General features: G+C 36.5%; 2 protein-coding genes and 1 long non-coding RNA gene across 4 annotated transcripts in view; 1 reads left to right on the forward strand and 2 right to left on the reverse strand.

The window, feature by feature from the left end:
- Positions 1-13,516, reverse strand: part of LOC129454237 (uncharacterized) — a 177,447-nt gene that overhangs the window by 71,950 nt on the left and 91,981 nt on the right. The gene's annotated exons all lie outside the window — the stretch shown is intronic.
- LOC129453071 (uncharacterized) overlaps positions 1-13,516 on the reverse strand; it is a 32,672-nt gene that overhangs the window by 3,569 nt on the left and 15,587 nt on the right. Inside the window, exons 1-2 of one of the 2 annotated variants that reach the window (XM_073861628.1) lie at positions 418-826; positions 48-125 (exon numbers count right to left, since the gene is read on the reverse strand). In XM_073861628.1, coding sequence (XP_073717729.1) covers positions 48-93 — 46 coding nt within the window. In that variant the 5' untranslated portion in view covers positions 94-125; positions 418-826. Of the gene's footprint in view, positions 1-47; positions 126-417; positions 827-13,516 lie in introns of those variants that run through there. The other variant, XM_073861629.1, reaches the window with a different exon arrangement.
- Positions 11,345-12,136, forward strand: LOC141359576 (uncharacterized). Its single transcript, XR_012366088.1, has 4 exons — positions 11,345-11,418; positions 11,505-11,614; positions 11,726-11,795; positions 12,017-12,136. It is a non-coding gene; the product is annotated as an uncharacterized lncRNA (long non-coding RNA).

Below are 13,516 nucleotides of genomic sequence, written 5' to 3' on the forward strand. Positions count from 1 at the left end.
ATAATAAATTGAAGTATTTCAGTATAACACAAAACTGTGTTTCATACCTTGAATGTGTAAGAGCAGGATCAGTGATGAGAGTCTGAAGTTCATGATTTCTCTTTGTAGAAACTCACATATACCAGCTACAAAACATTAAAGAAGAACTTTTCTTATTGCTGATAAAAACACAATGTTAGTTCGACTGTGACTTTCTCAATCGGATGAAAAAATACGTCGTGCACATGCGCAAAACATTGCGCTCCAAGTTAATGTATTATATTTATGAATCTCGTCACAGAAACACGCAACAACAACAGCATTAATAGAGTCGCGCGCTGTACTAAATTCTGCAGCGTTTGTTTATACTTTTAAAACATTAGGCTGCTTAAAGCAATAAATTAGTGTTGTGACTTTTGAAAAGTGTGTTTTCATTACCTATATCGGAAAACTTCTTAAGAACAATTCCAACTCAGTTTTGACTTTTATACAGAGTATAAAAGCGTGAACTCCAACGAGAGATGCTGTCGCGAGCGTAGCGTTGCCAAGTCCTCTGCTTTTTTCGAGTTTAGATTTGGGATACTGTTTAAACTGTTTCCACCAGTTGTTGTTTTTCTGCGGGTTAAAGATTAAATGATTTCGTTGATAAGTTATTGGTATTTGGGCTGTGAATAGTCATTGGGATGCTTTTGGGCTAGTTTCGAACGTCCAGTCGGATCGTTTTGAAACGTGAGTCTGGCAACCCTGGCTGTGCGCTTGCGCAGACTTTCGGTTCGGATTTTAAATAATGTAAACGAACATTTAAATCAGATTGCAATGTTTAGGGTGCATGTACACTGTATCGTCGTAACCTTTAATCGTGTTAAACGTCGTCGGATTGACAAAATTTTGTAAACACTCATTTTATAAACTAATGTAGGGAATAGTGAACCCAGACAGCACACATACATCTGGCCGACGTTGTGCCGACTTTCAAAGTTCCATCGGGAAGATGTCGCTCAGGGAGCGTTTGCTCATTGGGAAGATGTCGTCTAGATGTCGGCATCTCGTCGCAAATGCCCTCGGGCCGATGTTTAAACGATGCAATTTCAGCCGCTCTGCACGGGCTTTACCGGGCATTTATTTATTAATTTAAACCTTTATTCATTCACACTTATTCAGAATAATGTGCTTCTGTGCAATAACAACTAAAAACAAGTACACCACTGTCAATAACCGTTGAAAATTTATTCATTTGACAAATATAACACATAAACAAGTCAAATAAATCAGTAACAGAATATTTAGATGTGTCACACATAAATTACATATTCTGTAACTATTATATACTGCTATACTACTGTGTAAACGTTTTTAAACACTTAACTAAAATATTTCTTATACCGTTCAAAATAATTTACTCTTAAGGTATATGATTCAATTACGTTTGTGGACAAAAATAGTCTCAACATATACATTTATTTCAATTGAGAACTAAAATTTAAATTAAAACTTTTTTCAAATTACTTGGACAAAATGATAAAATAAACAAGTAAGTCAAGCCCATAATACATGGACATTTTTTAAAAAATATCTCAGGGTGAGATCTCAAAAAATTACTGAAAAAACCCAAGGGTATATATTTCAAATTCTAGGCAAAAGGTGGCTGCATTTGAAATGCTAAAATATAACAGTTTGGATTTCAGAAGTTTTAGTCTCAAGATATTTCACATATGTTGTACAAATGGGACACAGCCTGTGAAAACCCAGCAAAGTATTTCTTTGTGACTTACTGTTTTCTACATAAAATCATCCTACACAATACAGAAAACATTCTCTGAAAATATAATCTTGACATCTTCAATACTGACCGAGTAAGGTCATGCCAAAGACTGAACTCAATGTTAAATCAGTAAATTCAAACTTTAGATGTCATTAGATGTTAAGACAGTAGCCTGGATTTCATATACAAGGTCACATATTTATGTATCTTAGAAATATATTGTAAATAATAATAATAATGTGCATGTACATAACAAAAACATTTAATCATAAAACATTCTCGTCAGGTCTTCTGTCTTTGTTTCCTACACTTGTCTCTGCAAGCAGCGCCTTTAAACCTTAGAGGTCTTCTTTGTTGCCTTTGTTTCCTGTCCCGAACGCCGCCTTTTAAACATCTGGACACCACTTCTTCCTATCCATTGTTCCTCTTTTGTTGCTTTAGGATCACCTGAAATGGAAACATCCCAAAAATTATTAATCATACGATCACATTTTTATATTTAAATGTAGGTGCCTATGGCAAACATGAACAATCGTGTATATTGGATAGATAATCAAAAAGTGGACCCACAAAGCATACAGCACTTTATGTAAGCATATAAAACATCTGGTCTACTGTGTTGTTGCATTCCTGAATGTCTGGCTGTGCATTATAAACAGAGTTAATTCTTCTTTGCATCCTCAGCTATACTTAAAATGAGTGCTATAGGAGGAATTAATGCAAATGTCTTGAAAATTATACATTTTATTGTTAGAGATATCTAAAGATAACAGTCACCCACTTGCTTACCACCAAACTGTGTTGAACAAGTGCTTGCATCAGTGTTCGTGTAATCGAGTAAAGTATAACCTTATTTACACAGCACTTTGGTCCCAGAAAATATCCATAAAATTGGCAGACAGGCATTTGTGTGAACGCAAACATGTGCTGCAGATGTTCTGGGATTGTTCCAGGAAAGAGGACCTAGTACCATTACCGTAACATACCTGGAAAGCCCTCTTTGTGAATGAGATGCAGAAACAATGGCGTAGTTTTTAAGTTATGGTTCAGCTCTTTAAAACAAGGGTTTTACAAAGGTTGGCAAACTGTACTGAAGCAGAGAGATCAGGGAGCTCGTCACTATCCACGCTGAAGCAGAGATCATTTAGCAGCATAACAGTTCTAGCGTGTCAGGCGCTCACATGAGCTTATATTAAACAAAATACATGTGCGCCATCGCAACAAGATATACCGTTCAGCTCTTTAAAACGGGGGTTTAAATGAACATTTACATTCACGATGAGAAATGTCTGCAAACTGGACTAGGACAGAGTTCAGGGAGATTCAAATATCCACTTTGAAATTGGGTTAATTTATGTGCATACTAGAACAGCGCATCACGCATTCCATTATAGTCTTATCATAAACAAAAATGCAGTCTTCTGCCGAGAGAAATAACCAATAATAACAAACCTTCAGACACTGTGGATAAAACCTATCAAGTGCAGGACTTTAAACACATCATGTGTCTTTACGGCATAAACACAGATTCCGGAAAATCATTGACCGTGTGAATGAACCAAAAATCAAATGGTCCTGGACCAAGTTTAAGTATAATATGAATGGGCCCTTCTTCAATGTATTGTGTCTAACAGATACCAAGTAGCAAAGTTTGTCTCACCTGTGGGCCACAACACTTAGTTCTTTCCTAGTATACGCCTTAGTCCTCGGTCTAGATCTCACCCAAACACTGTAAACGGAGCAGAACAGAAATGTTAATTTGTAAGTAGAAATGATAAGTGGACCCAGATTTGTTCCAGAATGTATTAAATGAAATTAACATGGTCTGCTTTGTCTAAGATAAAGGATAAAATGCACCGTTAAATAAAAGACATTTTAAAAGGGTTGAGTTGTCTGAACCAAGTCATCTTGTTGCTTTGACGTCTTTGTTTAAGTTTATCTTTACCCTTCTGATTGTTAACAGCACACATGATCAGTAATGTTCAATTATCACTTTATGCATTACTTCATTATTTTATTAATGTTAAACACACCTTCAGGATCGTCAGTGTACTTAAATAGATAAGACTGAGCAGTGTTGATTTACCACCAGGGATTTTGATCTGTAACTGAATTCAGTCAAAGCAACAAGATGACTGTCTGATGACTCGAATGAGTTAAAGGATTACTCCTCCCACCAAAATGAAAATTGACTGATTATTTACCATCATGTCATCCAAGAAGTTATCTATTACTTTTTCAACAGAACACAATCAGAGTTATATTAAATAATTTCCTGGTTCTTTACATTTATATATTGTATTTATATTTTTGCTTTATAATGGCATTGACTGGGATCAACGCTTTTCAAAGCTCAAAAGTACATCCATCCATCACCAAAGTAATCCATATATCACCCAATGGATTAATAAATGTCTTCAGAAGCGAAACCATACGTTTGTGAGAAAAACTTCATATTTATAGCTTTTTGTGATAGAGACAAGACATTTACAAAGTTAAAAAGACAATTTAAATATGGCGGCACATGTTATCGCATTGGATGTTATGTATCTCATGACTAGTCGTAATATGAATTGTGATGAAACACAGAGACACGTGAGAAACAATGCGATTGAGTTGTTGTAGTCTGTTTACATTACATATGCATCGTAACTCGCTTAAAGCTTAAAATATAAAGCTCCTCTCACAAGCCCATAATCCCGCGTCAGAAGACCCACTGGGTTATATATGGATCACTCCAACGATGGATGGATGCACCCCCGGAACTTCAAAACACTGATGCCCAGTCAATGCCATTATCAAGCATTGAAGAACCAGGACCAGTGGCGGACAATGACTTGATCTTCCGAGACAATGCAATGCGAAGCTCATCCCAACATGTATGTAGCCCGTCATGTGTGTGGCTCGTCATCTCAAAATATGTGTTAGGCCTATCGCATAAACGCATGTGAATCACGTGGTGTCATGTCAAAATAAGTGACCGCCGCACACACGTCTGAATGGCCCATGATAAAAGATTATCTCATGCGTAATCAGAGTTTAATGTTAAGTGAATGTGTTGTGTGTATTTTGTGAACGTGAGCATCTCTTTTATCATAAACGGTTTTGACGCGCGTGCAGCAGGCACTTCCCCTGACAAGACACGTGATGCACATGGTTTACACGACGCAACAAACACACATTTTTGAAAACACGAGCAACACACATGACACTCTGAACACTTATTTTGAATTCGCACCCCTCAGAAGAGCAGTCACGAGCCGCCACTGGCCAGGACAGTATTTAATATAACTCTAATTTTGTTTGGCCAAAGAAAGAAAGACAAACATCTTGGATGACATGGGGTTGAGTAAATAATCCTTCAAAGCTAAAAGTTTATATAAAAATTATAATTGTATCATTTACTCACCTTCATGTTGTTATAAACTTGCCAGAAATTCTTTAATCTGATAAATGATGTCAATCATACAGTTGATGGTACCCATTGACTTCCATAATAGGAAAAATAAATTTTATGGAAGTAAATGACTAGCTGTGTACTTAACATCATTTATCAAAATATCTTGTTTTGTGTATATCACAATAAATAAACTCATGCCGGTTAAGAACATAAACAGGGCCTGTGTGATCACTAAAGCACAATGAAAGACATGTAAAGCTATCAAACCTCGAAATAAAATTTGACACAGACTCCTGAAAATCTAATGAATGAAAAAGACAAAAAATAATATATTATGCACAAACGTTAAAAACAACATTGCCGTATAGTGCTTAGTATAATGTGTTTTAAATAAGTAAATTCAACTTACATTATTTGTATAGTATATATCAGTACAGTGACATGCACAAGTTTGGGCACCCCTGGTAAAAAAATTCTGTTAATGTAAACATTTAAGCGAGGGGAAGATAAAATGATCTCCAAAAGGCATAAAGTTAAACATGAAACGCACATGATTACCACTGTATGTAGTCCAGTGCTGGCATTGTCTGAAGTCCTTGCAAGGGCCGATGTCATCTTTCCATTTGTGTTAGGTCATCTGACAGAGGCAGGATCCAGACTGCAGCTCACATAATTGCTAGTAGAAATAGAAAAGCAAATTGAGAAAATTTGCATGACTGCTGTTCATAGCTTTTTAGGTAGTGGATAGTTGTGATTATTAAGTTATTTATAACCTGAGGCAAAGGTTAGTGAATGCAATTATGTGTATGCTAGACTTAGAGCTGTTGCGTTTGGTCGATTGAATCGGCGGTGTCAATTTCAACGTCAATAATTAGTCAACATAAATATTGTGTCATCACAACAAAAATATAGCCTTTTCCCCTTTGACATGGCAGATTTAAATGCAGATTAACATTCACAATGAGAAATATCTGCAGACTGGACTGAAGAAGAAATCAGGGAGTCACTATCAGCTATGAACATTCACCAGAATAACAAAACAGCGTGTAACGCAGTGCTTCCAAATCCTGGTCCTCGAGCACCCCCTCCCAAAAACTTATTTAAAACACCTGATTCAAGTTATCAGCCTCTTTCCAAAATGGTAAACATGTCTCCCTAACAAGCTGATGAGTTAAATAAGGAGACATCTAAAACTTTTTGGGAGGGGGTGCTCGAGGACCAGGATTGGGAAGCACTGGTGTAACGCACTCCTTTATGATCTTATCATAAACAAAAAAATACACGTGTGGTTTCTCGAGAGATAATCACGGATAAGCAAACTACAGATGCTACAAAAAAAACCTACCAAGTGCAAGACTTTAAATATGTCATGTCTTTATGGCATGTGTGTGAAAGCACAAACAAATTCAGAAAACTATTGGCAGCGTGAATTGACCAAAATCAAATAATCCCGAACAACTCCTGGATGTGTTTTCTGTATTTTTTCCATAATGTGTGTGTGAAAAGGGCTGCAGACATTAACCATTCATTGAAAGCAAGTTGTCCATTGAACCTTAAATGTCCTTGTCAGTATCGGGAAAGCGGTCCTGAAACAAATATCCTTGTCATAAGAGATGTACGGCGTACTGTCTCGACTAAACATATGGAGTCCTTCTTTAGGATCTCTGACTGCCGCACTCTGATGTTGTTCACCTGGCGTGTAACACAACAACCCAAATTGTCTTCATTATCCCAGGCACCTGCACAGAAACATTGAGAACACAAGCTCCAGGGAAGCAGTAAGTGTGCGTCTTACTTACACCTGATGTAGCGTGTACATGCCGGGCGATGGAGGCCCCGGTGATCCCAACATAGCATCCGGTCTCATGAAGAGGGAGCAGTTATAAGTGGTTATCTCCAAAGCCTGAGGCAATGTGGGGGGAGAAGTGCTGGCTCGTGTCTTCCACTGTCGGTTTGCTGGCATTGGAGAGAATCTCATCTGGATAGGCCGCATCCTAGATGTACATGCCCTGCACAGAGAAACAGATGGCTTAGAGGTGGCATGTCCTTTCTCCGATAAAACTAATATGACAGTATGGTTAAGATTAAAAACACTTAGGGGTAAAGTCAAATAATAAAAATGTCTGTAACAGCTGGTTAAAAACAACTTACAGCAAATTATGTTGTGATCTGTTTTGCAAAGACATAAAACATAACAATTGAATATTACAGATTTACATAAAAGATTTCCAGTTACACCCACTAAAATGTCTTGAGGTGTCTGTCAGTGAAATACTTACACAGCAGTGCCAATGACCTGTTTACACACAAGAAGAGAAGAAACATATATAAGGAAAATATTAGCTGAGGGAAATATTAGCTAAGGAAAAAGGCAAGAAATGTATTCAGTCATTTCCAGCCCTTGATGTGTTTAAAATACACAGTATGGCAAATGACTATGATATGAAACACCTGTTCATTAAATCACTGTACATTTCATTCATCTGACATACAATAACGTAAATCAGATTGCACTGTGCATAACAAAATGGTTGTCAAAGTATCTAAACTAACTTACATAAACATCTTGTTTGTTTTGCTTTTAAATTTGCTGCCATTGTAAGCACTCAAACTATCATACAGATCATAATAATACACTTTATACAGTAACTAAAACTGCTCGATGATTTAAACTTGATCATTTAAACACCAAACAAACACTCATAAAGAAATTAAACAACCATAATTACTATGTTATTGAACTCAATTATATAATCATCGATACTCATCTTCGTATTTTTCCTAAAATTTAAATTACCTCAGAATACTTCCAACTGCTGTTCAGAAAAGCAATGGCCATCTGCCTATATTAAGTGCATCGTTATATAGCAACAAAAACACAATACTGAACAAGTGAAAGGTATTTAGATTGATTTCAAGTACCACATTTTGTCATAGTATAAAAAACTAGACGATAAATGACATTTGTGTCCTCAACGTTAACATTACCTCTAGTCGGTCAGACTATACATAACAACAAACTGACACGTATTGCTTCACAGAAACATTTTAGAACAACAAAAATTAATGGAAATTATAATAATACACAAACATTTTAGCAAAAATGCCTCAAGTCTGAATAGCGCTGCAAGTACTACAAATGTTACTAACTATGACTTTATTTGCTGTGCTGTAGTAGACGGAGTGCCTTATACTAACTTTTAAGAGTCACAGACATTTAATATAAGATTTTTGTCGAAAACTTACCTGAACCACGGACGTTTGCTAAGTGAGCTCCCGCACTTTTTCCTTGTTCATGGCAAGACGAGTCTGGAGTGGCTTCTCTTGGTTAAGGAATATATCGCCATCTGTTGGTTTGGCATGCTCATGACAATGCTTCATACCGCGGTTTTGCGTGTTCGAGTTGACGTGGAATTGTTTGTTTTTTTATGAAGGAGGGGAACACAAAACAATGATACGTGTAAAACAAGCCAATAATTCCTTATTTTTCCTCACTTTCCCCAGTTGCATTTTCTCTAACTTACTTGAGTATTAACGGCGGCTGGCAACCAGCGTATGTACATTACTGCCCCCTTCTGCTTCGGAATAATGGAACTTAGCAGCTGTGTGTCATTAAAAGCAAAGAAGGCGCTGCTATTTTATTTATTTTACTTGTATATTATATTAAAACATTTACATTTACTTAACGGATTCCATTTTTCTTCACTTATTATCATTTACTTAGTTCTTGTACATACTTACACCCATAATGTCGCCCTTGCTCTGGTGGTTGCAAAGGGAGGAATAACTGGGCACGCACCAACAGAGAGAAGCGCGGCATCGGCCTCCGGTATAGTTATCCGACCCAAAGCCGACGTAACAGACAAGCTTGATGAGCGGGAAATACCGTCGACTTGACTGAAGATTTGGCAGATGCCTGGCCGATACTTATTAGATGTTTTAAATAAGGAGGCCGACGTACGCTCTTGAGCCGACGTCGGGCAGACGTACGTGTGCTGTCTGGGAATGAATTGTACAGGGAGTTATTTCATACACCGCCCTAGACATTTCTTAATACAGTTTAAATCCAGACAAACATCAAACTTTTTAGAATAGCAGATGCAACAACAGATTGTGACTACATTTACCTTCATGTTTACCTTAGTAGAGGTTATAGCCAGCTTATGAAGTTAGTTTTAAATTTATGTTTTCTGTAAATTACAGAGAAAATATTATTTTCATTCTATAATCAAATAGCCTTGGAAAAAATACCCACTTGCATGGACAGATGAACCTTGACAACACTATATCTTCCTTTAGTGGTTATTGTGCCTACAAGATTGTTTGACATAAATAAATACACAATGTGCTTAAAAAGACAGTTTGAGAAGCTGTATCTGTAGTGAAGCTGCAGTAGTAGTAGCAGCCATAGACATTATATACGTAGACACCTCATGACGTGCTGGAACGCATCAAGCGTCGGCGCCATATTGGATGGGTCTCCTCACTGTACGCTAGCACCAGAGTCAACGGGAGTTAACGGAAAGAAAGCCACACTATGGCCGTATTTTTTGTAGTTTACGGTTGCAATAACCGGCGCAATATTGATTCCAGATCACATGGGATTACATTTCACAAGTAAGATTGAACAATCATTTTGGTTATTTTACGTTATTATTTATAATATTATGTCAATGTTCAGCAGGAACTGGTACTCTCTCTCATGATCTCTCGCTGTTTTTTCTTGACATTTGAAGGTTTCCCAGTGATACAGGCATGAGGAGGCAATGGGAAGTTGCTATAAAACGGGAGGGTTTTGTTGTGACAGAGTCGTCAAAGCTCTGCAAAGAGTATAGAAGGAACAAGAGGGGAAACTCTGATTCGCTTTTAGCAACAGCCACTAGATGGCGCTTCAGTAGCGCGGCCGCTATTTGGATTGAAAATTCTCACAGCCAATTCATTCTCAATTCATTCATATTAAAATTAATTTAATACCTAATACATAAAATACATAATTACGTAAAAATTACATTAAAATTGTGTTCTAAAGTACTTTTTAAGTAAAAGTAAAAAAAGTAGATGTTTAATGTACTTAAATATAAACCAAAAACTTGAAATATGAAATGTAGTGGAGTAAAAATTATGATAATATGCTTTGGAATATAAGTTTTCCAAAGAAAAACACTGATAAAATACAGATACTTGAAAATTTACTTTTACCTAGAAAGTAAAACACTTAAGTAGTGTCTGCCTCTGTCAATATGCCATACTTAAAGAGCATACAAAGTATGTGTGACAGCGTCCTGTATCATAACTAAATCTCTGCCGCTTATAACAACTCAAACCGTGTGAAAATCCGGTAAAGATTAGAGGAGTTATGATTATTCCTCATTAGAAATGAATGCAAGGGAGCGCACTGGAGACCCATACCCACTTTAAAAAGAGTGAGGATGCGTAACACCGTTTTGTGACATTAGATGTAAAGCGATTCAAGAAATCACACGGAGAAGTTTCCTTTGAATCACTTTTGTAATTTGACATCACTAAGCGGTCTGTTTAGAGCCAAATGAACCTGCAAACCAAACATTGATGTTTATCATCCTGCACTTGTCTAAAAATGTAGTCTCATTCTCCTGCAGATCTATCATGATGTGATTGTTATATCTGGCTTGGTCATTTAAATTACTGTATATGATGTTTGATGTCACAGAAAATTCCCATAATGCAATGTGAATTAGAGTTATTTACTTTATAAATATTTTGCAGTATTATACTGAGTGATATACAGTAAATAGGTGTAAAATTTACAAGAATGTCAATTAATATTGACATAACTTACAATTAAATTTCAAGTTAGTTTCCTTCTTTCACAATTTCTGTCAATCTAAACTCTAAGAGTCTCTCTCTGTTTCTGAGGACTCCTTGTTTTGTGTATGTTGTAGTACATTAGACTCTGTTGTGTGTCGCCCTCTCCTGGAATAAACTTGAAGTCTTTATGTGGTAGATTTACAGCAGTGCATCATGTCTTCATGTTTCCCAGTAATAATATAATCCATACACTGTCAGAAACAAATGTTATAAGTATAACCGGGTAAAATAATTTAATTGCACTTAAATAAAACAAAGCATGTGATAAACCATTAATTTAATGCACTTAAAACAGCGTTCTTGCTTGTGTAAATAAATAATGACCAGTAATGTGTTTTAATAAAAAAAGTGTTGTAGCACGAATATACGATGAGCACGTGAGCTTGAGCGCAGAGCGCGAGAGACTAGAAAGTAAACAAAGCTCCATGCGGTGAGAAAGCGTTGATAAAGTTTATAAACTGAGGACAAAACATAAAATATCAACTTGTGAGTGTGTAATGATTGCATCTTTTAAAGATTGATCAGTGGATGGCTTCGTGTTGTTGGTTTGTGCTGTGTTTTGATCTCCTCGAGCGAGCGGTTTTCGTCACGTTGTTTGTGCTGGTTGGAGATTTCTCATATTGAGCGTAAGTGCTGTATTATGATACTGAGTGATACATTTGTAATTTGTAATGCAGCTAATGTTTAATAAAGTGTTGTACTAAGGGTTTGGAAACTCTCTCTCTTTGTTGTATTAGAGGGGAGAGGTTAAATGTGAGTTCACACGCAAAGCTGTATGTCACGTGAGCTAAAGGAGACTGTTGCAAAGTAAGTTTTGTTTATTATTTTCTTTGTTGATGTGTCTTTGATTTCTTAAAATGTAATGGATGCGTGTTGAATGTGTTTATACTTGCTATTCATGTGATAATGTGCTTTTGTTTGATTGGGGTTAAAATACTAAATGCTGCTTGTGTTACTATGTAATGTGAGTGATAAGTGAATTCTAATTGGCCCTATATGTATCTTTTTGTATTTGTATTATCTTTCAGAGCACAATTGGGCCACTACCGTTGTTTGCTTAAGTGAAAAGTAGTGTTTTCTTGTGTAACTAAGGGGCTTGTGTGCATTACGGAGTATTACAGCCAAAGAAACAATTTAATGTTTTATTTTATTTTATTTCTGTGTTATGCCAATTGAAGTAACCTGTGTTATTTCAGTGTTATATGTTTTTTGTCCACTTTAAAAATTGTCAAAACCAACACTAAAAGAAAGCAAGAAAATACTTAAAGGGATAGTTCACCCAAAATTTAAAATTCTGTCATCATTTACTCACCCTCATGTTGTTACAAACCTGTATCAATTTCATTTTTCTTATAAACAAAGGAAGATATTTTGAGAAATGTTTGTAACCAAACCGTTTGTGAACCCCATTTACTTCCATAGTATTATTTTTCCTACAATGTAAGTGAATGGGGTCCACGAACGGTTTGGTTACAAACATTTCTCAAAATATCTTCCTTTGTACTCATCAGAACAAAGTAAATTTTACAGGTTTGTAACAACATGAGGGTGAGTAAATGATGACAGAGTTTTCAGTTTTGGGTGAACTATCCCTTTAATGCTGCACTTCTTTTGAGTGTGGTCAGGAATAAAAGGACCCCAGTTTAATGTTAAGCCACTGTTTTGTTTTCCTTTATTTTAAACAAAGGTACTCTTAACCCGGCTACATAAATGATCTCTAGATGTCACTGGGGCGGTACTCTTTTAAAAAGTACACCTGTGCACATAAAGAGTTCATATTAATACCTCGAGGTTCATACTGACACCACATATCTGTACCTAAATGGGGTCTTTAAAAACTTTTGAGTTTTGGGAACATTATTTTAATAAACTGTGAAAGTTCAACAATGTAGACAGAATTTTCAAGTTGATGTGACCCCTTTAAATTAAACATGACTTTCTTTTTTGTTATTTAGTGAATTCACTTTGGAAATCATTTTGATCTGTACACCACAGAGAGACTCTTGTATATTTGGTGCAGTGTTGTTTTTGTCCACTAGAGGCAGTTGACTCGGCTGTATTGGGTGAAATGGTTACATCTAACCTAAATGAAGAAGTCAACTAAACACAGGCTGCGTCCGAAACCGCATACTGTATAGTAGGTACTGAATTAGATGAAGTACCTACTTACTTAGCGTTAAAACAGTAGGTACTGTATAGTATGAATCCTGGTAGTATGAATGAGATTCGGACGTACTACATCCGCCATGTTGCTACATCACGTGATATACGTCGTCATCACGTCATGTCATTTCAGCGCGAAAACAACCGCATGCCTCGTCTTCTTCGTTGGATAACTCCTCTCCCGGGGCATCATGGGATAGTGAAGCGTCCATCGTATGCACACTGCAAAATCTAGCCGGAAGTAGTAGGTCATCCGGGTACTTTTCGCATACTGTTTTTCGAATACTATGTATTCGGACATACTACTCGCCTCGCCTACTGCTTTTCGCATACTATATAGTATGTAGTAGGCGGTTTCGGACGCA

This window comes from Misgurnus anguillicaudatus, chromosome 23, assembly GCF_027580225.2.
Source record: "Misgurnus anguillicaudatus chromosome 23, ASM2758022v2, whole genome shotgun sequence".
In the NCBI taxonomy this organism is placed as follows: Eukaryota; Metazoa; Chordata; class Actinopteri; order Cypriniformes; family Cobitidae; genus Misgurnus; species Misgurnus anguillicaudatus.